The sequence below is a fragment of the Jaculus jaculus genome, chromosome 13 (genome assembly GCF_020740685.1).
Source record: "Jaculus jaculus isolate mJacJac1 chromosome 13, mJacJac1.mat.Y.cur, whole genome shotgun sequence".
Classification (NCBI taxonomy): Eukaryota; Metazoa; Chordata; class Mammalia; order Rodentia; family Dipodidae; genus Jaculus; species Jaculus jaculus.
Window position 1 is genome coordinate 15480510 of NC_059114.1, and position 25436 is coordinate 15505945.

General features: G+C 51.7%; 1 protein-coding gene and 1 non-coding gene across 6 annotated transcripts in view; both read left to right on the forward strand.

The window, feature by feature from the left end:
- The first annotated feature begins 6175 nt into the window (after positions 1-6175).
- LOC123454295 lies at positions 6176-6282 on the forward strand. The gene has a single exon (XR_006633280.1). It is a non-coding gene; the product is annotated as a U6 spliceosomal RNA (small nuclear RNA).
- A 5567-nt stretch (positions 6283-11849) lies between these two features.
- Positions 11850-25436, forward strand: part of Msi1 (musashi RNA binding protein 1) — a 30423-nt gene continuing 16836 nt past the window's right edge. For 4 of the 5 annotated variants that reach the window (XM_045133048.1, XM_045133049.1, XM_045133050.1 and 1 more), the window contains exons 1-8: positions 11850-11945; positions 12126-12166; positions 12929-13010; positions 13186-13270; positions 16972-17013; positions 18994-19086; positions 23283-23331; positions 25309-25391. In XM_045133048.1, the coding sequence (XP_044988983.1) occupies positions 11887-11945; positions 12126-12166; positions 12929-13010; positions 13186-13270; positions 16972-17013; positions 18994-19086; positions 23283-23331; positions 25309-25391 (534 nt within the window). In that variant the 5' untranslated portion in view covers positions 11850-11886. The remainder of the gene's footprint in view (positions 11946-12125; positions 12167-12928; positions 13011-13185; positions 13271-16971; positions 17014-18993; positions 19087-23282; positions 23332-25308; positions 25392-25436) is intronic. The other variant, XM_045133052.1, reaches the window with a different exon arrangement.

Genomic DNA, 25436 nt, shown 5'->3' on the forward strand with positions numbered 1-25436 from the left:
AGTTCTCAGCATTATTTGTAAATGAGACTATTATTATGCTATATACTTATGGTATTCTTATAAAACAATTTTTTTGTTTATTTATTTGCAAGCAGAGAGAGAGAAAAAACAGAAAGAGAGAAAATGGGCACACTAGGGCCTCCAGCCTCTGCAAACAAACTTCAGATGCATGTGCCACTTTGTGCGTCTGGCTTTATTTATTTATTTATTTAGTTTTTCAAGGTAGGGTTTCACTATATAGTCTCAGGGTAGCCTTGAACTCACAGCGATCCTCCTATCTCTGCCTCCTGAGTGCTGGGATTAAAGGCGGGTGCCACCATGCCCGGCTTTTATTTATTTTTTAAAATAATATTTGCTAGTAGAGAGAGATTGAAGAGACAGTTCGTCACACCAGGGTCTCCAGCTGCTGCAAACAGACTCCAGATGCATGTGCCACTTTGTACATCTGGCTTTACGTGGGTACTGGGGAATTGAACACAGGTCATTAGGTTCTGCAGTCAAGCCCCTTAACCACTGAGCCATCTCTCCAGCCCTGCATCTGGCTTTATGTAGGTATCGGGAAATCAAACCTATGTGTTTTTAGGCTTTTCAGGCAAGCACCTTAACTGCTGAGCCATCTCTCCAGACCACTCTGGTATTCTTGTCAAAAGTCAATCCAGGGCTGGAGAGATGGCTTAGCGGTTAAGTGCTTGCCTGTGAAGCCTAAGGACCCTGGTTCGAGGCTCGATTCCCCAGGACCCACGTTAGTCAGATGCACAAGGGAGCGCATGCATCTGGAATTCGTCTGCAGTGGCTGGAAGCCCTGGCACGCCCATTCTCTCTCTCTCTGCCTCTTTCTCTGTCTGTCACTCTCAAATAAATAAACAAAACTAAACCAAAAAAATTTTTTTTAAAAAGTCAATCCACTAAATATGATGGTTTATCTCTGGAGACCCAATTGTATTCCATTGATCTATCTATCTCTCATTATGCTGATATTACAGTCTTTTATTTTCCATTGCTGGGGATTGAACCCTGGACTTGGTGCAGGTTAGGCAATTGCTCAACCTCTGGGTCTTCTGCCTCTCAGTTGAGTGCTCATTATCCTAGCTGACTAATTTTGGTGTAGTCCAAAAATTTGAGAGAAGAGAGAAAAATCAAGGCAAAAAATAAATAAATAAAAAGAGAGAGAGAAAAGGGGGGCTGGAGAGATGGCTTAGCAGTTAAGGCACTTGCCTGGGAAGCCTAAGGACCCATGTTTAACTCTCCAGGTCCCATGTAAGCCAAACACACAAAGTGGCACAAGCGTGCAAGGTTGCACATGCACTCAAGGTGGCACACGTGTCTGGAGTGCAATTTCAGTGGCTGGCGGCCCTGAAGTACCAATTCTCTCTCTCTCTCTCTCTCTCTCTTTGTCTCAAATTTAAAAAAAAGCCAGGTGTGGTGGCGCATGCCTTTAATCCCAGTACTCAGGAGGCAGACGTAGGAGGATTGATGTGAGTTCAAGACTAGCCTGAGACTACAGCGAATTCCAGGTCAGCCTGGGCTAGAGCAAGACCCTACCTTATAACTCAGGCCCAGAAAGCCAAACGTTACATGTTCTGTTTCATATGTGGACCGTAGCTACAAATGATTGAACTTCTATGTGAGTAGGATTAAAACTCAGTAGAGAGTCCAGTAAACTAGAAAGAGGACAGAAAGGGAATAGAAAGCGGTGGGGGGGGGGGGACTTAATAGGACAGTATTGTACACAGGTAAGTGGAAGAACAGATTAATGGGGGAGGGGAGAAAAGGCCTAAGTGAGGTCAGGGGAAGAGATTGAGTAAAGGAAAGATGGAAGGAGGGCTAATCAAAATCTAAGAGGATAGGCCAGGTGTGGTGGCGCACACCTTTAATCCCAGCACTTGGGAGGCAGAGGTAGGAGGATCATCATGAGTTCAAGGCCATCCTGATACTACATAGTGAATTCCAGGTCAGCCTGGGCTAGAGTGAGGCCCTACCTTGAAAATATGAATATGTCAAACCTACTTTTTGGGACAATGGAACACTCAGAAGTCATAGATTGCTACTAGAAAATTTTCAGTGCCAGGGATGGGATAACTTCCACTGAGTTGTTGGCCAGGGAGATTCCCGATGCCCCCTAAAATTGCAGGCTATTGCCAAGGCCCTTGGCTTTCCACCAGGAATAGATGGTAAGAGCCTATTGCTAAAGACGCCACATAGTTGGGCTTCAAGGTCACTGAGAAATCCTGCTGGAGCTGAGCTAAAAACCTCCTTCATGTAGACCAGCTGACAGAAAGCTGGAAAAAGCAGTTCAATGGGAGAGAAAGAAATCATCAGTGAAGATACTCAACAGTGGACACTGCAAGCCTTATATTTGGCCAGCCAGGCCAAATGAGCCAACAGGTGCAATAATGGCATGTCTGTTATGGGGGAAACCAACCGCTCTCTAATTGGATTGGAGGCTCACTCCATGGGAGGGAATACATCCCTGATACTGAAAATCTACAACAAGGGTAGTCATGAGCCCTAGGGGTGTAACATCTGCTGATGTCTGGCTAAAAGTATACACTATGCTCACCAAACTGCCTAATAAGCACCACTCTTAATGTTCATACCCACATATTAATGCTACTCTCACTTTGGGTTAGAAAAGCTTCTCTTTTCAGATGGTGGTGACCTTGAGATGACTCAGAAAGCAACCATGGTACTGAGAAGAAGTGACAGCACTGTAACATCTTTATCACACCTTCCAAGGCTCAGGGTCCATTGCAGAACAGGTGGTGGAAAGAATGTAAGAGCCAAAGGAAGGGTAGGACTCGTTACAACGTGCTCCTCCAGACACAAAATGGCCTGGATATCCATGACCTCGCAGTGCCTGACACTACCTACACAAGACCATCATAAGAGGAGGAAAAGATCATGACATCAAAATAAAAGAAAGACTGATTGAGAGGGGGAGGGGATATGATGGAGAGTGGAGTTTCAAAGGGGAAAGTGGGGGCAGGGAATTGCCATGGGATATTGTTTACAGTTATGGAAGTTGTCAATTAATAAAAAAGAATGAATAAGGTGGTACATCCAGGCAATGGAATAGTATTCAGAACTACAGAGGAGTAAGCTATTAGGCCACAGAAAGACATGGAAAATTCTTTTTATTTTTATTTTTTCCTGTTTTTTTTTTCAAGGTAGGGTTTCACTCTAGCCTAGGCTGACATGGAATTCATGATGTAGTCTCAGGGTGGCCTTGAACGCAAGGCAATCCTCTCACCTCTGCCTCCTGAGTGCTGGGATTAAAGGTGTGCGCCACCACGTCTGGCTGAGAATTCTGTGTGTGTGTGTGTGTGTGTGTGTGTGTGTGTGTGTGTGTGTGTGAAAAAGGGCTTTGAGGAGAATTCTAGCTCGAGCCCAGGCTGACCTGGAATTCACTATGTAGTCTAAAGCTGGCCTCAAACTCACAGAGATCCTCTTTGCTCTGCCTTCCCAGTGCTAGGATTAAAGGCATGCACCACCATGCCTGATATACAAAGAGAGAGAGAGAGAGAGAGAATGGCCATGCTATGGCCTCCAGCCACTGCAAACAAACTTCAGACTCATGCCCCACCTTATGAATCTGGCTTTATGTGGGTACTAGAGAATAGAACTTGGGTCATTAGGCTTTGCAGGCAAGTGACTTAACCACTGAACCAGCTCTTCGTCTGGCCACTGAGGATTTTTAAATCCATGTGACTATGTGAAGGAAGCCAATTTGAAAAGACTATATGCTAAATGCTTCCAGTTGTATGGCTGGGCTACAGAGAAGTGCAAGGAAAGAGGGGGCTGAATATGCGTCAATGTATATTTTTAAAAATTTAAGCCACTTGCCTGCAAAGGACCCATGTTCAATTCCCCAGGATTCATGCATGCCAGATGCACAAAAGGGCGCATGTGTCCAGAGTTCGTTTCCAGGGGCTGGAGGCCCTGGCATGCCCATTTCTCTCTGTATATGCCTCTCTCAAACAAATAAAAATTAATAAAATTTTTAAGTTCAGTATAATTGCTTTATTTATTTTTTTTTAATTTTTATTAACATTTTCCATGATTATAAAATATATCCCATGGTAATTCCCTCCCTCCCCACCCCCACACTTTCCCCTTTGAAATTCCATTCTCCATCATATTACCTCCCCATCTCAATCATTGTACTTATATCTATACAATATCAACCTATTAAGTACCCTCCTCCCTTCCTTTCTCTTCCCTTTATATCTCCTTTTTAACTTACTGGCCTCTGCTACTAAGTATTTTCCTTCTCACGCAGAAGCCCAATCATCTGTAGCTAGGATCCACATATGAGAGAGAACATGTGGCGCTTGGCTTTCTGGGCCTGGGTTACCTCACTTAGTATAATACTTTCCAGGTCCATCCAAAAAAATTAATAATAATTTTAAGCCAGGCATGGTAGCACTCAGGAGGCTAAGGTAGGAGGATCACTGTGAGTTCAAGGCCAACCTGAGACATTCCAGGTCAGCAAGACCCTGCCTTAAAAAAGTCAATGTGTGTGTGTGTATGTGTGTGTGTGTGCTGCAAAGGAATGCCTATCCAGATTTAAGTGAGTGGCTGGAGACTTAAACCTGGACCAGCAGGCTTTCCAAGCAAGAACCTTTCACTGCTAAGCCATCTTCCCAGTCCCTTTAAAGAACACTTATTTATTTATTTATTTGAGAGCGACAGACAGAGAGAGAAAGAGGCAGATGGACAGAGAATGGGCACGCCAGGGCCTCTAGCCACAGCAAAGGAACTCCAGATGCGTGTGCCCCTTGTGCATCTGCCTAACATGGGTCCTGGGGAATCGAGCCTCGAACCGGGGTCCTTAGGCCTGACAGGCAAGCACTTAACCACTAAGCCATGTCTCCAGCCCAAGAACACTTTTTGCTTTGTTTTGTTTTGTTTTGTTTTTGTTTTTGAGGTAGGGTCTCACTCTGGTCCAGGCTGACCTGGAATTCACTATGGAGTCTCAGGGTAGCCTCGAACTCATGGCGATCCTCCTACGTCTGCCTCCCGAGTACTGGAAGTAAAGGTGTGCGCCACCATGCCAGGCAGGGCAAGAACACTTCTCAGATGTTACAAATGTAACAGTCAGGTGGGGATGGTGGTGAGGGCTGAGGGCTGGGTGGGAAGGGGGAGGCTATTCCAGTGTGGTGGCCAGGGATATATGGAAATCTCAGATCAATTTTGCTGTGGCCCAAAAACTATGCTAAAAATAAAATCCCCCTCTTTTTTTTTTCTTTAAATAAAATAAATGGAGGAGAAAGTTGAAAAATGGACTGAGCACACTCAAGCCTCCTGGTGAGTACACACTTGTAATCCCAGCACTTGGGAGGTCGAGGCAGGAGGATCAGAAGTTCAAGGCAAGTCTCTGGGAGATGGTTAGGTCAAGGCCAAGGAGACCCAGCCCCCAAAAACAAAAAGGGAGTCTGAAGAGATGGTTTAGAGGTCAAGGTGCTTGCTTGCGAAGCCTAAGGACCCAGGTTGGATTCGCCAGTTCCATGCATCTGGAGTTTGTTTGCAATGGCTAGAGGCCCTGGTGTGCCCATTCTTCCTCTCTCTCCAATAAATAAACAAATAAATAAAAAATATATATTTCTTTTTAAAGAGAGGGCTAGAAAGATGGCTTAGCGGTTAAGCACTTGCTGTGAAGCCTAAGGACCACGGTTCAAGACCCCATTTCCCAGGACCCACGTTAGCCAGATGCACAAGGGGGCGCACGCTTCTGGAGTTCGTTTGCAGTGACTGGAGAGCCTGGCACACCCATTCTCTTTCTCTCTCTCCCTCTCTTTCCCAAATAAGTAAAACTAAAAGAAAAGAAAAAGAAAAGAATACACTTAAAAATTTTTTTTAAATAAAAAGAGAGAGAGAGCTGTCACAAACGAAAGGCTCCTAATGAGCTTGCCATAAATTCTCCCTTCTCCTGTATGAACAAGAGCTAGAATGTTCTGGATTGCCCAGGGCTCTGCCCAGGTATCACATTTCCAAAGAGTGAGAACACAGGGAAATACCTTGGACACTAAAACCAGCATACTATAATTTAATCTCATTTTGCTGTTCCCAAAGACTCGGGTTTATTTCAAAGAAGCGTTTCTCCAAATGTAGTCCAAGGAAAACCTCAGCTCTCACGATCAGCAGCTAGTGGGGCTTGTTTAAAAAGTGTGGTTTTGTGCTCGCTTCGGCAGCACGTAGGCTAAAATTGGAACGTTTCAGAGAAGATTAGCATGGCCCCTGAACAAGGATGACGTGCAAATTCATGAAGCACTCCATTTTAAAATATTTTATTTATATATGTATGTATTTATTTAAGAGAGGGAATGGCCTTGCCAGGGCCTCCAGCCACTGCAAACAAACTCCATACGCATGTGACACCTTGTGCATCAGGTTTACATGAGTACTGGAGAATCGAACCCTGGCCCTTTAGGCTTTGTAGGCAAACATCTCAACCACTAATCCATCCCTCCAGCCCTCTAGTTTTGTTGTTGTTGTTGTTGTTTTTCCAAGGTAGAGTCTCACTGTAGCCCAGGCTAACCTGGAATTAACTATGTAGTCTCAAGCTGGCCTCAAAATCACAGCCACCATGCCTGGTTCCTCTCTCTTTCTCTCTCTCTCTCTCTCTTTGAAGTAGACTATCACTCTGGCCCAGGCTGACCTGGAATTCACCATGTAGTCTCAGGATGGCCTCGAACTCACAGCGATCCTCCTGCCCCTGCCTCCCGAGTGCTGGTGTTAAAGGCGTGCGCCACCACGCCCGGCTTTTTCATTGTGGTTTTGATGCCCCCAATCCACTAGTCTATTAACATGACCAGGTGATTTTCACATGTGTCTGTGTGGTGTGGGCACCAGTGTGTGTAGGTGTTCATACGCCATGCACGTGGGTGCAGAGTCTTACTCTTCCCCCATTACTCGGCCATGGGCTTCCTTGTCACTGAACCTGGAGCTGCAGGTTGTCGGACTGGCTGAGCAGCGAGCCCCAGGGAGTCTCTGCTCTCCGCAGCGACTGGAGTGTGTGGCCGCATCCGTCTGTTTTCATGGGTGCTGGGGAATTGAAGTCAGTGCAAATCAGGCCTTCTCAGGCCCTCATGATTGTGCCGCAAGTGCGTTTATGTGCTCAGCCATCTCACCAGCCCACCAGGTGATTTTTTTTTTTTTTTTTTTGAGGTATGGTTTCATTCTGTCCCAGACTGACCTGGAATTAATTAACTATGTAGTCTCAGGGTGGCCTCGAACTCACAGCCATCCTCCTACCTCTGCCTCCCCAGTGCTGGGATTAAAGGCGTGCGCCACCACGCCCGCTTGCTTCTTTTTTTTTTTTTTTTTTTTTAATCAACACCAAAAATTGGGAACTAGTTAGGCATAGTAGCCCATCCCTTTAATCCCAGCACTCGGGAGGCAGAGATAGGAGGATCGCTGTGAGTTCGTGGCCACCTTGAGACTACAGAGTGAATTTCAGGTCAGCCTGGGCTAGCGTGAGACCCTACCTTGAAAAACAAACAAACAAATAAATAAACAAAAAACCAAAACTTGGGAACTAATCTTAGAATACTGTAAATTAGATTAGGAATATTAACTTTCATTATACTCAAGAGATGCAAATATTTTGCTTAAATGAGAGTTCTAGCACCAGGCATGGCGGCACATGCCTCATCCGAGCACTTGAGAGGTTGAGGCAGGAGGACTGCCTCAAGTTCAAGGCTAGCCTGGGACACAGAGTGCGACCCTGTTTCATAAAACCAAAATGTGCGGGGGCGGGGGGCACTGGGGATGTGGTCCAGTTAGTAGAGTACTTACTTGGCATACATAAAGCCCTGGGTTTGACCCCCAGAACCACCTAAACCAAACAGGGTGGCACACGCCTGTGAATCCAGCGCTCAGAAGGCTGAGCAGGAAAATCATGAGTCTGAGGTTAGGCTGGGCTATATAGTAAGATCCTGTCTCAAAAATAAATAAGTACCTCAAAAAAAAAAAAAAAAGTGGCTGGAGAGATGGCTTAGCGGTTAAGCGCTTGCCTGTGAAGCCTAAGGACTCCGGTTCGAGGCTCCGTTCCCCAGGTCCCACGTTAGCCAGATGCACAAGGGGGCACACGCATCTGGAGTTCGTTTGCAGAGGCTGGAAGCCCTGGCGTGCCCATTCTCTCTCTCCCTCTATCTGTCTTTCTTTCTGTGTCTGTCGCTCTCAAATAAATAAATAAATGTTTAAAAAAAAAAGTGGAGTGGAAATGCGGCTCAACTGTTAAGGCACATGCTTGCAAAGCTTGATGGCCTGGGTTCAATTTCCCAGTGCACACATAAAGCCAGATGCACAAAGCGGCACATGCATCTGGAGTTTATTTGCAGTGGCAAGAGGCCCTGGCACACCCACTCCCTCTCTCTATCTCCTTGCAAATAAATAAATAAAAATATTTTTAAAAATAAAATAAGCCAGGCGTGGTGGTGTATGCCTTTAATCCCAGCACTTGGGAGGCAGTGGTAGGAGGATCACCATGAGTTCGAGGCCACCCCGAGACTACACAGTGAATTCCAGGTCAGCCTGGGCTAGAGTGAGACCCTACCTCAAAACAAACAAACAAACAACAAAAAAAAAAAAAAGGCTAGGCATGGTGGCGCATGCCTTTAATCCCAGCACTCAGGAGGCAGAGGTAGGAGGATCGCCATGAGTTCAAGGCCACCCTGAGACTACATAGTTAATTCCAGGTCAGCCTGAGCCACAGTGAGACCCTACCTCGAAAAACCAAATATTAATAATAATAAGATTAAATAAAATAAAATAATGGGCTGGAGAGATGGCTTAGTGGTTAAGGCGTTTGCCTGTAAAGCCAAAGAACCCAGGTTCAATTCCCCAGGACCCACGTAAGCCAGATTTGGAAGGTGGTGCATGTTTCTGGAGTTTGTTTGCAGTGGCTGGATGGCCGAGCATGCCCATTCTCTCTTTCCCTCAAATAAATCAACAAAAGTAAAACATTTTAAAAATAAATAAATGTAATGAGTAAATTTGCATAGCCCCTTGTTCCCTATGCTTCCCACCCTCCCTCTTCTTTTCTCATTGAATTACTGTTTACTTGTGTGCCTCACCTGTAGAAATTAACCTGCATAATGGTAGGTGCTCAGAATATGGTACCTAAGGTGGTGTCTCCAAAGTAGAAGGTGTTCAGTAGGTATTTGTGACAAGTTTGTATCATCTTAGAGCTTGGGCATAATGCCACTTTGTCCACTGTCTTTCTCAAGAGGATTGAAGAGAAAAAAAAAAAAAAAACTTAACAAAGCAAATGATTTTTATATTCGCAGAGGAAGCTATGTGTAGTACCAGAGAGAGTCCTCTAATCTCAACACCGAGCCAGTTGCTGAAAGGATCTTTTTTTTTTTTTTTTTTTTTTTCCCGTAAGACACTGAGATCCTCAATTTTCTGTGAAGATCATGCACTGGCAGCTGCAGGGTCCTGTGAGGACCACGCTCACCAGAATTTGTGGCCCCACCTTGCCTTGAGAAAGGACTTCTCTCATTCCCACCCACCCACAGGCTCCTGCGCCAAACAAACTGGTTACTGACCAGAGGAAGCCCTGAATGAGTTTGCTAATAGATGGATCCTATCTCAAGCTATTTCCTACACACATCTTGGCTGGCTCTGAACGAATGACGCCTACCCATTTCCTAGTCTCCAAGCCAAAGGGACACAAAAATCAATGTTCACAGCCACTTGGAGTTCCGCCCTCCCAGAATCGCTCCAAGAATCCCTTTTTTATACACAGGAAACCTGAAGGGCAGATTTAGGAGTAGCCAGGTCCCTAAACCCGGGGAGAGGGTAAGGGGAGGATGTTACCTGCTGATCCTCCTCTATGTGTCTTCCAGGACACACCTGACATTCCAGCTTGTGTTGAGAGGGTGAGAAATGTCCTGTGCGGGACGCTCGGCCACTCCCCCACCGCTCCTCCCCTCCAAACCAGGGATGCCAAGAAACTGTGCGACAAAGATACAAAAAGCTATATTTATTTAAAAAAAAAAAAAAGTTTGTAGTATCAGACACACAGGGTGCAGGATATACCTGCTGAGAGGTCCCACAAGATCCCTAAGGAAACCATTAACCAAGTCTCTCAAGGTCTCCTATGTGTGGTGGTTGGGGGTGGGGAGGATGCTTAAGGAGGAGGGGGATGGGCACCTGAAGGTGAAGATGCCCAGAACTGAGACATTGATTAAAAAAAAAAAAAAGTGCTTGAATGCAGTATGGCTGTGAGGTGAACAGCAGAGGACTTGTCACCAACGGGTCACTGGGTTACACTGACCTTAAGTAAGGAAGGAGGAAGGGAGTGGGAAGCGAGCTGGGAGGGAGGGGTTTGTGTGGTACCAACCCTCCCGCCCCCCCTGTCCGGGACAGGGATGGGGTGCCTGTTAGCCACGTTCACTTCCAGCTTAGACCCTTTCTAGGTTGGTTTTAGCTAGGGAAACCGAGGGGTCCAAGAGCTTGACCTCTGTGATGGGCTTTCTAACTCTTTCCAGCCGGGAAGGGTTCGCAGTTTTAGGAAAGGGTGAAGTGGCTTGTGGTGAGAGTTACTTGGGGGGTGGGGGCCAGAGACCCATTACTAAGGGAGGACGAGAGGAATTAACTTCCTCTAACTGCGTGGAGAGTGGTCAGATGGTTAACTCCAAACGCAAGTGGGTTCCCCCGATGGGGATTGGAGCGAGCTAGAACTCCCCGCGCGAGAGAAGGTCACTGCGAGGGGAAGGAGCGCAGCTGCGAAACCGGGCTTCCAAAACGGGAACCGCGGATCTCTACGAGGCTGGGGAGCTGCAGCGAGCTGAGCTCGGGAACCCGGTTTCCCGGAGTCCTAATGGGACTGACCAGAGTTGAAGCCCGCCAGGCTCCTTTCCCACTCAGGGTGGGGGAACGGCAAACTGCGATTTGAGGTTTGAGGCAGGGGACTTCCTCGAATGACCACAGGGGCCCCAGGTGTGGAGAGAGGGGCTCTGGGATCGGGGGTGGGGGGAGAGGAGTTGAGAAACAATCTCACTTTGGACAGCAAGGGCCAAGGAGGAATGGGAGAAAGTGATCAGAAACTGGGGTGTTGATGGGGTTTCCACACTTGGGACCTGAGGCACCCCGAGAGGGTCCCCCAAATTGGATATGGGAAGCTACGAGTGGAGTGGGAGCCACTGGAGAGAGAGAAGTCTAAATTAGGTCCAGAAGAAATTGGGGGGCTCTCAGGACTAGAAGAAAAGGAGATAGATGCTCACCAGCTGGAAGGGGCGGGAATTTGGGGGCACTGGGGGCTCTCTCCACCCCGACCCAGGGAGATCGGAGGTGTGAGGGGGCTCTCTTGAATTCTGGACAGCGGGGCACCTGAGAGGAAGGACTGGGGAAAAGGGGGGGAAGGTTCCCGATCCGGAACCAAGCTACCTTGAAGGCACCGGGCAGCGCTCCATTCCGGGAGGGCGTTCCCGCGGCCCGGCCCCCGCGCCGGTGTGGGTGAGGGGGTGCGGCCGCGCCCCGGTCCCGGCCCGCATCGGGATCGGCGGGGGAAGGGTGGTCACTCTCATCCCCCCCCTCTTCCTCCTCCTCCTCCTCTCGGGAGCCCCGGCGAGAGGGGAAGGAGGAGAAGGAGGAGGAGGGGGGGGGGGGATCCCGGCGTCGCCGCCGCCTCCTCCTCCGCGGACACCCGGGCGCGCGCGGGGCTTTATGCGCGCAGGGCGGCGGGGGGAGGAGCCGGCAGGTCGGCCCCCGGCGGGCCCTCCCCTCGGCCGTCCCCGCCCGCCCGCCCGCCCGCCCGAGCGGGGTCGGGGGAGGGGGCAGCATGGCCTGTCCGTCCGGCCCCCTTCGCCGCGCTCCTCATCTGCCCCGCGCCGAGCGCCGCCGCCGCCGCTCCACTGCCCGCGCCGCCCGCGGCTCCCGATGGAGACTGACGCGCCCCAGCCCGGCCTCGCCTCCCCGGACTCACCGCACGACCCCTGGTAAGCTTCCACCCAACCCAACCTGGCCCTGCCCGGGCCCCGAGCCCGTCCCCCAACCCCGCCAACATGGCCGATCCGGGTCGGGCCGGGGCCTCCCCGGGGCCCGGGCCCGCGCCCCCCTTTGCGCCCTGGCGCCCGGCGCTCACGAGGGCCCTTTGTGTGTCTCTGCTCCTCCCGCAGCAAGATGTTCATCGGCGGACTCAGTTGGCAGACGACGCAGGGTGAGCCAAGCTCCCCCCACCCGTACACACACGCCGGGAGCGCCCACCCGCGCCCCGGAGAGCACCCCTGGACACCCTGGTCACCCTCCCCACTCCCAGACGCCCCTCTCCCCCCGATCCGGACACCGCAGCCCAGCCCCGCGCCCTGCTGACCCCCGGGGCGCCCTCGCGCCCTCTTTTGCGCCCCGCCCGAGGGGGACCCCCCGAGAGACACACAGAGAGAGAGAGAGGGAGAGAGAGAGAGAGAGAGGGAGAGAGAGAGAGAGCGCAGGACGCTCGGCCAGCGCGCACGGCCCGGCGCGTGACGGGGGAGCAGTTTGAAGGGGTTCAGGGGGCATCGAGGGGGTGGGCCGGGCCCCCGAGACCCGCCGGCAGCAGCGCCAACTCCGCTCGCACCTGCGGCTCAAACTTTTGTCAGGCGACTCCCCGAGCGGCGGGAACCCGACCGGAACGGTGTCCCCCACCCCCCGACACCGAACCACCACCACCACCCCACCCTACACCTCCAAGCCCACTTCGGCCCCTGGGCTTCTCTAGGTCTCCTCCCCCCCCCCCATGGGCTCCTGGAGGCGCTCGGAGGAAAAGCCCGGAGAGCGCAGGGGGAGGAGGGCTGGCCGTGGAGAGCGCGAGGGACAGCTTGGCGCGGGGGCGGCCAGGGCCGCGCTGGGGTCACCGGGGGCAAAGGACGAGGGGGAGAAGAGGGGAGGGGAGGGGAAGGGCTCCGGGGCCTGGGCCGGTCCGAAGGCGGGTGTGTGGTTACAGAAGGGCTGCGAGAATACTTCGGCCAGTTCGGGGAGGTGAAGGAGTGTCTGGTGATGCGGGACCCCTTGACCAAGAGATCCAGGTGAGCTTCGCACCTCTTCCTCCTGCCACCCGGCTCGGCCCCCTTTCCACCACTGCCATTCGCTGCCTCCTAACCATCTGCCTCTCTCTCTCTCTCTCTCTCTCTCTGTCTCTCCCTCCCTCCCTCTCTCTCTCCCTCTCTCTCTCTCTCTCTTTCTCTCCCGCCGACCGCGCAGGGGTTTCGGCTTCGTCACTTTCATGGACCAGGCGGGGGTGGATAAGGTGCTGGCGCAATCGCGACACGAACTCGACTCCAAAACAGTAAGTGACCCTGGGGGGGGGGTGCAGGCTGAGAGTGTGTGTGTGTTGTGGGGGGGTCCTTTGGGAGAGGAAGGCTGCAGGAGGTGAATCCAGGACTCCTCCTAAGGGACAGTTGATTGGGCAGGGTCCTTGAGCAAAGTGGGAGGTTTCTGAGTACGAAGGCTGTGATGCTCTGAAACTTTGTCAGCAGAGTTGGGGACAGAAGAAGGAGGGGGAAAAACAAAACAAAACAAAACAAACAAACGAATCTCCGAATCTAGAATCTCGAATCTCCGGCATGGGATGAGATGCCTACACCCGCCATCCTCCCTTCCACTATTGGTGAGGGTTACCGCCCTCTTCTTTCTTCAAGGTAGGGTCTCACTCTAGCGCGGGCTGACCTGGAATTCACTATGGAGTCTCAGGGTGGCCTCGAACTCACGGCGATCCTCCTACCTCTGCTTCCCAAGTGCTGAGATTAAAGGCCTGCGCCGCCACCACACCCCAGTTTTCTTTCTTTTTCTCTCTCTCTCCCTCTGTCTCTCCCTCTCTCTCTGGCTAAGTACTAATCTTGATGCCTAAGAGGTTGGGGTGGAGCTGAATTCCTCCCCTAACCCAAATCCAGTGAGTCAGGGCTGCAGTGACCTGCCATGGCTTCTCTGAACTCTTAACTAGTATTTGACTCTGAGACACCCCCCCCCCTCCTTCTTGCTATTCCAGACCAATGGCAAAGCATCACTGAGCACCCCCTCCCTTCCTCCTTCCCTCTTCCTCTGACTTTGGTCAATGAGCTTCTTGCTTTGTGTAGAAGACACAGAGCCGCTTTTCCCTTTCGGGGGGGATTTATGACCAGGGAGCTAGCTTGCTTTGGGGGGTGGGGGCGGAGTCTTCTGAAGGCTAGATCTTAGGAAAAGGTGCCTGTTTGCCATTCAAACTCCTGGAACATTTTGCTGCTGTCCCACTGCTTTCCAGTGTCTTGGACCCTGCAGGGGGCGCTGGTGGAGGCCAGCTCAAGGGGAGAAGGAGAAAAAAAAAATATCACAGTAGGCCTTGGTGATGTGGGGGTGTCTTGTCTGCCGGGGGACTGGGACAGTGTGATCTCCTCTCTCCACACTCCCCCATTCTCCCCTGGCCCTGGGCCTCCCTGCTTGGGTCAGTCACTGGTTCCTGTTTACCTGCAACAAAGGCTGGTTGTGCCCAAGAATTTGTTAAATTACCGCCTGTCCCCAGCTCCTGTTATCTCTGCCCAGTGGCTCCCACTCCTGCACTCAGTAATGAGCAAAATGAGGCCAGGCCCTCGACTTTGCCTGTTCTGAAAGGAGTGACCCAGGCTGGGAAAAGGAGAGACAGTGGCCTATTGTTTTTTTTTTTGGTGATTATCTGCCATCAAACTGCCTGCTTCTCCTTCCATCTCCTTGTCCTCAGAATGCACTTGGCCTGCGCTCAGGAAGCTGAGTTTAGGGGCTGGGGGCTGGAAGAGTGGAAGATTGATAAGGGGTGGGGGGAGAGAAAGCCTCAGGAAGGGTGATGAAATGGGTACTCTTGGGAGATGAGAACTCACTGAGGGCAAGGGTTTTGTCTGTGTGTAGCATCTCTGGGCCGTGGAAGGGGGTGGGAGGAAGCTTTACTGTGGGGAATCTATTTTGGTTCTGACTTTCACCTTTTATTTACTTGTTGGGTTTTACTTGTGTCGCCCGCCATGAGTCAGAGTGGAGGGTGTGTGTGTGTGTGTGTGTGTGTGTTGAGGTTTGGGTGTGCGTGGGTCTGGGGGAAGAGTGGCTGGGTTACCGTCGTCAGTGTCTATGCAGGGAACTGTCGGAGGTAATAATGTAGGTAGCTGGAGGAGTTGCATGTGGGAGAAATAGGCGGATGAAAATGTCCATAGAGGTTTGAAATCAAAACTTCAGATGGTCAGCTTTGATTTTCCCTAGGGTTCACTGAGCCTTGCTGGAGAAGGGACATTGCCCCTGGCATGGATTTTGAAGGTTCCATCTCTGTGGACATGTTTCAGTGGGGGTGGGGGAGCCGGCTGGTGGGCTGCTTCCTGGTCCACGGCCATTCAGGCAGAGGGAAATCAAAGCCAGTTGCCTTGAATAAGGCTGAGTGTTGAGCAGAAGGAACTTTGGGAAGAGATGGAGCTGCTCTTCGATTGGCTGCTGAAGTTGTGAATGAGGTCCATCCATGAGGGTGGCAAGAAACTGACATGACCCCGCCTCATAAGTCCAGTGTTGGTCACAGTATCTCATGTCCTGTCTCTTATGTTTGTCGGTGTGGGTAGAGCACCCAGAAGTACCCAGGTGCATCTTGATCCCCCCCCCCCCCTTGGTTGTTCACAGTGAAGGGCAAAGGTAGCCTCCTGCTAATAACACCTTTGTTTGTGCAGCAAAGAGCAGTTCACACAAGGCAGCTTTCACTCTTATCTCATTTAATTCCCCACAGCTGCCCTTGGGAAGAGTGGGTGTGATTGTCCCCACTCTGCAGACGAGGGGACTGAGGCTCAGAGGGACAGGTGAAGTTTACTGTGACCATAAGTTTGGCGAGCAGCCCATTGTTTTTGGAGTCCAAGTCCCATGCCCCTTTTGAGACCGACCCCCCCCCACCCCCGCCTCACCTGGAGCTACTAGCTTCACTGTCAGGAGCTGCTGGCCTGCAGCTCCTAGGAAAGCTGTTAGAGGTTAAAGGTGGTAGGGAAACAGAACTGAGTCCGCTCCTGGTGGGTCTGGGCTCTCTCGCCTGGTGGTGCCTGTCAGGCAAACAGTATTTCCCATTTGCAAGCTTCCAAAGTCAAGGTCGCATGCATTACCTAGTCAGGTAGGTGATGACACATTGTGTGAAGTCAGCTTCACAAGGATGGCCCTCAAGATACCCGATACGTAAAGAAGTAAGGCTTGGCTCATGTTATTTTTGGTTCTTGCTGTGAGCTAGACACAGTGCCAAGTGACTTGTGTGCATTATCTGAACTAATGTACAGATGACCCTTCGATCTTATATTTTTTAAACAAATCCTCCTTTTAAAAAATATTTTAGGGCTGGAGGGATGGCTTAGCTGTTAAGGCACTTGCCTGCAAAGCCAAAGGACCCAGGCTCAGTTCCCCCAGGACCCATATAAGCCAGATGCACAAGGTGGCGTGTGCGTCTGGAGTCTGTTTGCAGTGGCTGGAGGCCCTGGTATACCTATTCTATCTGCCTCTCTCCCTCTCTCAAATAAATAAATATAAATAAGTATTAAAGCTATTTTATATTTCTATAAATATAAATAAAAACTATTTTATATTCATTTATTTTTATTAGAAAGAGAAAGAGTGTGCCAGGGTCTCTAGCCACTGTGGACGAACTTCAGACACATAACACCACCATATGTAGTTGGCTTTAAATGGGTTCTGCGGAATCGAACCTAGGTCCTTGGGCAAGCACCTTAACTGCTAAGCCCTCCCTCCACCCTCCCCTCCACTTGGATCTTATTATTTGCCCATTTTGCAGATGAGTTTGACCCTGAGGCTCAGAGAGAGGTTAAATAACTTGCCCAGGGTCCCGCTGCGAGGCAGTGGAAGCAGTAATTGAATTTAGCAGTTTAACTGCTAGGCTTTCCTGTCCAAGGCTGTTGTGGCTTCTGTCACTGATGTGTCCTAGAGTCAAAGAGGTCCTCAGGGCCCTGATGGCTCTGTGGTCACAATTTGAAGTGCGATTATCAAGACCCCGTCTATATCTCCCTTTTCTTTTAGATTGACCCCAAGGTGGCCTTCCCTCGAAGAGCACAACCTAAGGTAGGTGTGGGGCGGCATGACTCTGGACAGTGATCTTTCTAGTATTCTCTTCTATGACAAATGCTTCTAGAACCTGTTTGTAGTGATTCCGGAATGAGCTGGAGTGGGAAGAAGGGGTTATCCTTTTTCTGTAGAAGGAAGGCCATGCAGCTTACAGTCTGTGCTCTGGGGTGGTTGCATGTGTTGGGAGAAAGGGAAGTATCTTTTTTTTTTTTAATTAAAAAAATTTATTTTATTTATTTGAGAGAGGGAGGGAGAGAAATAGGCAGGTAGCGAGAGAGAGAATGGGCACGCCAGGCCTTCCAGCTTCTGCAAACGAACTCCAGATGCATGTGCCACTTTGTGCATCTGTTTTACGTGGGTCCTGGGGAGTTGAACCTGAGTCCTTTGGCTTTGCAGGCAAGCGCCTTAACCACTAAGCCATCTCTCCAGCCCGGGAAGTATCTTTCATTATCTTGTGTTTGTAGCCAATGCGGTTTGGACTCTGGATCTAATTCTGACCTCATATAGAGCACAGCCTCTATACCCAGAGCCTTGGGGTGCAGGTTGGGAGCCAAACATAGGGTGAGCTTGTCCCCCCCCCACACACACACACCCATGCTGACTTACATGTGGTCCAGTGAGTTTACCTCTGACCCCCTAAGCCTCCTTCTTCTGGTCTGGTGCGAGTTGCATTGGGTTTTCAGAGGGGAAGGGAGGACCACGGAGCCCATCACCTGCTGTATTTCAACTTGGGCCTCTGGGTATGCTCGCTCAAAGGAGTCCCTTTGGTGTTCTTCTAGAGACAGGGTCCTCATGGGCAGAAAATGGATTCAGCAGAATAGTACTCAAAACTTGTGGTATAGGGCAAGGACCTCAGCTTTGAGATCTCATGGCAACTAGCCGGGACTTAATTTTGTTGTTGATGTTTGTTTGTTTGTTTGTTTTTGAGGTAGGGTCTCACTCTAGCCCAGGCAGACCTGGAATTCACTATGTAGTCTCAGGGTGGCCTTGACTTGAATCGTGGCGATCCTCCTACCTCTGCCTCCTGGCGTTAAAGGTGTGCGCCACCACTCCCAGCTCAGATCCGTAATTTTTAAGCCATTGACTTATAAGGGATGGGAAGGAAGGCCAGTTCTACCCCAGAGAATCCAGGACCCTTGAGTTTGCTGACTTGCCGCCTCAGGACTGGGCCCTCTCCAGAATGTCTCAGTTTACGGGGCTTGGTGGGGGTTATGTTGCTTTGAGAGTCAGAGCCATGAATTCTATATCAAGGCTCCTCAGCCCCTGCCAGGGCAAAATAGGAGAGGAACAGTTTTAGGAGACAGGAAAGGGGCATCTTTGGAAGGGGTCCAGCAGAGGGCCTGAAAGCAATTATGGGGCAGGTATTCCAAGGAAGCCACACCAGGGAGCACATGGTCGGAATTGGGTTAATTCCATTAAGCAGTTTGGTGACAGAAGGTACTTTAGTGTTAGGACGGGGCTGGGAATTGCCTTGGATTAGCCATGAGCTCCTGGGGTAATTAGGACCATGTGTTCTTCCTAAAACAGGGCTGGGGCCATGGGGCTGCCAGAGGTTGGTTTGGGAGGAGGTTGATGAGGAAAATGTCGGAGTTAAGTTCAGGGAGGGAGACCCTGTGGATGGCCTTGGCTGGTGAGGGCTCCGTGCTGGGCAGTGGGTCTGGGTCATTGACCCCACTCTCCCTTCCCTGAGTTAAGTCCTCAGGGAAGGCATTTTTCCAAAGACGACAACCCCCCTTCTTCCCCCCACCCCAGGGAGGGAGGAAGGCACGCTCAAGCCAGCCAGGGTGTGGGGTACACAGCTGCCCATGACAGGCCTGGAGGCAGGGGTCCAAGGGAGGGCTTGGAAGGGGGCCTTCAAGAAGCTGGGGCCACAGAGAACTCGTCAGCTGGCATGCCGGCAGGGGGGCTTCGAGCCCCTGCTGGTGGCGGTAGGCCACGGGACTCAGATGCCCACTTTCCCATTCCCTCCCCTAACAGATGGTGACTCGAACGAAGAAGATCTTTGTGGGGGGGCTGTCGGTGAATACCACGGTGGAGGACGTGAAGCAATATTTTGAGCAGTTCGGCAAGGTAGGCCGTAACTGCTGCGGGAGGGAGGTTGTGCTTGGGGGGGGGTATCAGAGAATGGCAAAGTCGGGCGGCAGTGGGTGGGATGGGGGGTGGGGTGGGGCAGCCAGGTCAATTGCTGCAAAATGCAAAAGGGGAGCTGGGTCCTTCTGCAGGTGAGGCCAGGCCAAACCCACCCTTTGGGCTCCCAGCCCATCTAACTAAGAGCCTCAGACTGGATATCCCCAGAGAGGAAACCACACAGCAGTGTCCCTTTTGTTACCCTTCCCTTGTATTTTTCTCTGGCTTATCTTCAGTGTCTCAGGGGAGGAGGTGCTCCTGCAACCAGTTCAATCCAGTCACCCCCTTGGCCTCCTGGGAGTTTGCACCTGTCCAGGCCACTGGGCGGGCCGCTGTACCTTCCCCCACCCTTTCCTGGGGAAGATGATAAGGCCACAATAAATATGATTCCCAATTGCGCTGCGTGTGTACCCTGCTTGCCCAGGTGGGCAGCTAGGGGAAGGGAGCTGGGAGACTGCTGATCCCCTAGGTATTTGGAGAAACTGTAGCAAGCATCCCCAAGTCTTCTCTGGTCCAGGAGACTGGCTCTCAGCTCTGTGTGGGGGGGAGAGGGGGAGGGCTTGATTTCTGGGCCTTTGGAAGAAGTAGGGCTATGCTTAGATAGGAGGTGAGTTGTGGTCTTGTCACACAATAGGGCATCCTGGCGAGAAAGGTAAGCTGTGTAAACTTCAAGGTAATCGCGAGAAGAAAGCAGAGAGGGATGTGTAATTAGGGGGGGGGGTGGTTCCAGGTCTGAAAGTGTAGAGATGAAGGGAGGGCCTCTCTCACTTGAGCTCTATCTAGCCTTGCAGGTGAGGGGGACAGGCCAGAGTTGGGTCTCAGCTTTTGCACATCGAGGCCTTTCGAATTCCCCAGCTGTAGGAGGCTTTGGTTGGTTGGTTGGTGGTGGTGGTGGGGGGGATTGCTTGTGAGCTGAAGCTGGTTGGTTTGGGGTGGGGTGAGGTGGGTGGGGTCCGCTTGACCAGCAGATGCTGACCGTGTGTGCGTGTGCATGTGCGTGTGTGTGTGTGTGTGTGTGTCTCGGGGAGATCTCTGCGGGGACCTGAGTCCAGGATGCTGGGCAGGCAGGCCCCGGGGCCTGGGCCCCCAGAGGGAAAGGGGACGCTCTTGGGAAGCTGCAGCCCCGGCTGGGGCTCGGGCTCGGGCGGGGGTGGGGGGGTCTTTGTGTCTGAGCGCCGAGCATTAGAGCTCGCACTAATCTGATCCAGCAGCTGTGATTGGAGGCCGCCTGCCCCCGAGGGCCGGCGTTGTCATGGCAACCGGGCCCCAGGAGAAGCCGTCAGCGGCCGCGTCTTTTGTTCGGGCCTAAATCGGCGTTGGCATGTGAAACCGGCCCGGGGAGGCCAGGGGGTGTATTGTGGTGGTGGTGGTGGTGGTGGTGGTGGTGGTGGTGGTGGTGGTCATGGTGGTGGTGGGGTTGGGGTGGGGGTGGGGGTCTGAGAAGAGCCAGAGAATAGACTGCCAGGGAGCAAGGGTTGGGGGGGGGGACAGCCGGGAATGCCAAGGACCCCCCCCCCTTATACACACACACAGACACTCACTCACTCACTCCCATCCCATCCTGCGGCAGAGAAGGGGTCCCCCTCTACCCCCGGATCGAGGGCATCCCCCCCCCCCCGTTGCCGTGGTTGGGGAGGGGGAACAATGGTCAGCCCGCCATGGCTGCCACTCAGGCTTAGCGGGGCCGCCCGAACTTGGCGGCTCCCACTGGTCAGCAGGCCTCGGTGGCCTCCCCTCCCCCCCCTCTGCCAGAGTACCCCCCCCACACACACACACACAGGGCCCCCAGGGTTCCCATGGAGACCAAAGCCTATTAAGGACACTGGGCTGGGAGCCTCCCTCCCCTCAGCTGGCCTCAGGAGTGGGGATGGGGGGGGTGAGGACACCAGTGAGGGTACCCCTTGGACACCCCCCCCAACACACACACACACACACACCAGCCAACTTTCCTTGTCTCCTGGCCTGGCTTCAACCCCACTTGCCCCACTGGGCAGAGAAGGGTGGGGGTGGTCTGTCCAGCCAGGGACATTCTGGATTTGGAAGGTCTTCGGGTGGTTGAAGATCAGGACTGCATTTCAGAAGGTCTGGGAGCCGGTTTGGAAGCTTGTGGGATTAAGGGAGAAGGTGTGGCGCAGCTCCTCAGGGTTTATTCGGCCATCCGTTCAAAAAGTCATCAAAAAACAGGATAGAAGGGTGGTCAGTGGTCACAGCGGACACAGATGCTGTCCTCCCAGAACCTCGCAGCCACTTGGTGCTTTCTGGCTCTGGCTCCCCTCCCCCACATGAGGACTGCAGGGCAGGCCCCTCCCTAATGGACAACTCAACTGCTGTTGCTTGCTATTTATTTCTCACCTGAACTCCAGGTACTGACAGTTACTCGAGTGCTCTGGGCACCCTCTCATTTTACTTCTCTCTAAGAGGTAGTCACTAATGTACCCATTTCACAGATGGAGGAGCCAAAGTCATGGAGACCTAAAGTCACCCGAACAGCAAACCCCAGGACCCAGGATCCCAGCTCAGGCCTGCCCTACTCAGAGTTTGGGCTTTGATCTCCAAATGCTTTTTCCCCCTCCTTGGGTGACTGCTCTCCACTGCTTAAGCTAAGGATGGGCAAGGTGTGCTGAGCTCAGTTGCAGACACGTGGAGAGAGGGCACCCCCATCCCACCCTGTCTAAACCGCTGATTTGGAGTTGGGAATCAAAATGAGGTCATCAAGAAGGGATTGGGGGGGGTGCATTGTGCTGCAGGAAGCTTCCTGGGAAAGAAGACATCATTTCCCTCTAAGATGCTCTAGGAGCCCCCATTTTCCTCCTGATTCGATGGGGGTCTTGGTTTCCCTAGGGGAAGTCTGAGGCCTGGTGTAACTTTAGCTTGATGCCTAAGGAGAGTCAAGAGGACCACTGGAGTTCCTGGTCTATACTTCCTTCCCCTTTAATGTGGCGGGGTTGTGGGGAGGGGGGACTGCTTATGAAACAAATGGAGGGCCTGGAAGTAGAGAGAAGGGTCTGGAGTGGGGAGAGAGACTGTGCCTCGTAGTCTGAGGACTTTTCTTCTTGGCTGACTGGCCACTTGGGGTGGGCTCAGAGGCTGGAGTGGGATTTGAAGGTTAGAAGTAAGCCCTGATTTTCCGCCAAGGGTGAATCAGACAAGGGAGCAAGAAAGAGGCATAGGATGCCAGCTTAGGAAAGAGATGGGACCCTTCTGTGGCTGCCCCTGTGTCTGAGAGGCTGCCTGGAGGGGGTGGCAAGGAGTGATGATGACTGTGGTTCAAGAGAGTGTGGCTCATGTAGACCCTCCCCCTTCCTCAGTCCCTTCCCCTCCCCCAGTCAGTAGAAGGCCTGCAGCCCAGTCACTGAACTCTACTTGCTTTAATTACATCCTCTAGCTAAAGGAAACTTCAATTAGAGAAAAGATCTGTACCAGGAGAGGGGAGTTGAGTCTGGCTGTTGTCCTGTCTGCCTGGCCTTTTGTGAAAAGAGGAGAGACTTTGAATTTCCCATCTCTTGATCTCATCCCCAGCAACCCCCCCCTCCCCGCCACCATTTCCTTTTCTCCTTTTTTTCTTTCTTTCTTTTTTTTTTAATTTATTTATTTGAGAGAGAGAATGGCACGCCAGGGCCTCCGACCAATGCAAATGAATTTCAGATGCATGTGCCACCTTGGGCATCTGGCTTTATATGCCTACTGGGGAATTGAATCTGGGTTCTTTGGCTTTGCAGGCAAGCGCTTTAACTGCTGAGCCATCTCACCAGCCACCCCACTCCCACATTTTCTTCTGTGGCATCTACCCTGTATCTCTTCCTCCTTGGCCTGGTGCAGAAATTACTGTATGACCTCGGGCAGGCAACTTGACCTCTTGAGCCCATTGTCTTAGCTGTATCCTTAGCAAGGAATGTTGGGCTGATGGGGTGCAAAAGGCCAGGCACATAATTGAAGCCTAAAATAAGTTCAGATTGATCCAGTAAGAATCTGGTGGCTCGCTTAGTGGTGCTGCAGTATCTAAGGGGTCCCTCGTGGGAAGTTGTCCCCTGAACAGGGAACAGATTTAAGATCAGGCCTGGACAGGCAAGAGGGGGTTGGTTGTCAGTGATAGGAGCCCCTGGTATCTGGTGAGTCCTTCATGGCAGGCTCTGTTTCAGGTGGACGATGCCATGCTGATGTTTGACAAAACCACCAACAGGCACCGAGGTGAGTGTGCCCCTCCCCCTTGCGAAGAGGCCCCCGTGGTCAGTGTGGGGGGGGGGCCTGCAGGTCACAGCTGCCCTTTCATCTTGCCTCCTGACATCCTATCCCCCAGGATCTGCATCCTCTCCAGGGCCTGGCCTTACAGAAGGCTTTTGTCCTGCTCTTTCCTGTACTAGAAACTTGCCCAGTTACAGACACATGGAGAGGACAGCCCCCCCACACACACCCCCAACAGCACCCTACACTCCCTCCCTGGCTGATGTCTGACTCTGCCTAGATTTACCTTGTCCCTGGTAACAAAGCCTGAGGCCAGAATGCTCCAGGGTCAGGCTGACTCTACAGCCCTGGGCCGTGTGCTGGGCCACTGGCCCCACCCCTGTGCCCAGCCCCTCACCCCCTTGGCCGTGAACCTGGGAGCATCTGGGCCTTGCTGTGATCTCTGCGTGGTTGTTTTTCTCCCAAGGGCCTTGCCTTCTGAGAAATCCCATCCAGCCCCCGGGGCTCTCTCAGGAGGAGGCAGAGCTGTTTCTCCAGTGGCTTCAGGCCTTTCAGCTTCTTTGGAGAGTGGCATATGGGCTATGAGTGTGTGGTGTGTAGCGAGGTGGTCTGAGTGTGCCTGGTACCTGTCGACTCCCCCTGAGCTTGTGTGGGGTGGGTTGGGCATGTATACTTTTTTTTTTTTCTGAGGTCCAGGCTGACCTGGAATTTACTATGTAGTCTCAGGGAGGCCTTGGACTCATGGTGATCCTTCTACCTCTGCCTCCCAAGTGCTGGGATTAAAGGCATGCACCACCACACCCAGCTCATGTATGCTTTTGTATAAGTTCAAGCGAGTGTTTAGGGGCGTTCTTTCTTCCATCTTTGGAAAGAGAATCAGAGGGAAAGAAAAGACATGCTAAACCAGGCATGGTGGTGCACAACTTTAATCCCAGCACTTGGAAGGCAGAGAGGAGGTAGGAGGATCGCCGTGAGTTCGAGGCCACCCTGAAACTACATAGTGAATTCCAGTTCAGCCTGGGCTAAAGCAAGACCCTTTCTGGGGGAAAAAGATAAGAAAAGAAGAGAAAAAAAGAAAAGAAAAAGGCATGTTAAATATATGTCCTCCCTTGGCTTGAGCTTTTGGAGTCAATCAACTTTGGATTAAAAATATCCCAAGATAGGACATCTAAAGGATAGAGCGCCTGCTTAGCATGCACAAAGCCCTAACTTCCATCCCGAACACCCCCCTCACAATCTACACCTCTTCCGAACAGGTACAGACACTTGCTGCTGTCGCTGCTCCCTAAAGCATACAGTAGTACAATTTACTGAGCATTCACATTGCATTAAGTATTAGAAGCAATCCAGAGATGGTTTAAAGTACAGGAGAGGGTGTGTATAGACCCTATGTAAATACGTTGATTTAGCCATGCTTTTAATCCCCGCACTTGGGAGGCAGAGGTAGGGGGAGTCGCCATGAATTTGAGGCCAGCCTGGGACTTACAGAGTGAGGTCAGGTCAGCCTGAGCTAGAGTGAGACCCTACCTCGAAAAAGCAAGGGGAAAAAAAAGTGGCCCCTGCTTTTTTTTGTTTGTTTGTTTTGAGGTAGGCTTTTATTCTAGCCCAGGCTGACCTGGAATTCACTATGCACTATCAGGGTGGCCTTGAACTCATGACAGTCTTCCTACCTCTGCCTCCAGAGTGCTGGGATTAAAGGCGCGCGCCACCACGCCCAGCCCCTGACTCTTTTTAACTTGCTGTGTGACATTGGGCAAGTGAGTTCACTTCTCTGAGCCTTGGCTTGCTCATCTGTAATTTGGGAGTTGAAACCCTGTCTCAGCTAGTAGTTGAGAGAGGCCCCTAGGCTGTGGACAGAGCCTTTCATTAACTGTCAGACGCTTGCCCGCAGGAGAGGAGCTGTGGTATCCATATGGCGTGGGGATGGGTGTTGACAGTGGGCCGCAGTTCTGACCCTGCCTTTGTCCTTTGCCCAACCTCCAGGGTTTGGTTTTGTCACTTTTGAGAGCGAGGACATCGTGGAGAAAGTGTGTGAAATCCACTTCCATGAAATCAACAACAAGATGGTGAGCTGGGGACTAGCTCAGATTGAGACTGGATCTGCGGACTGT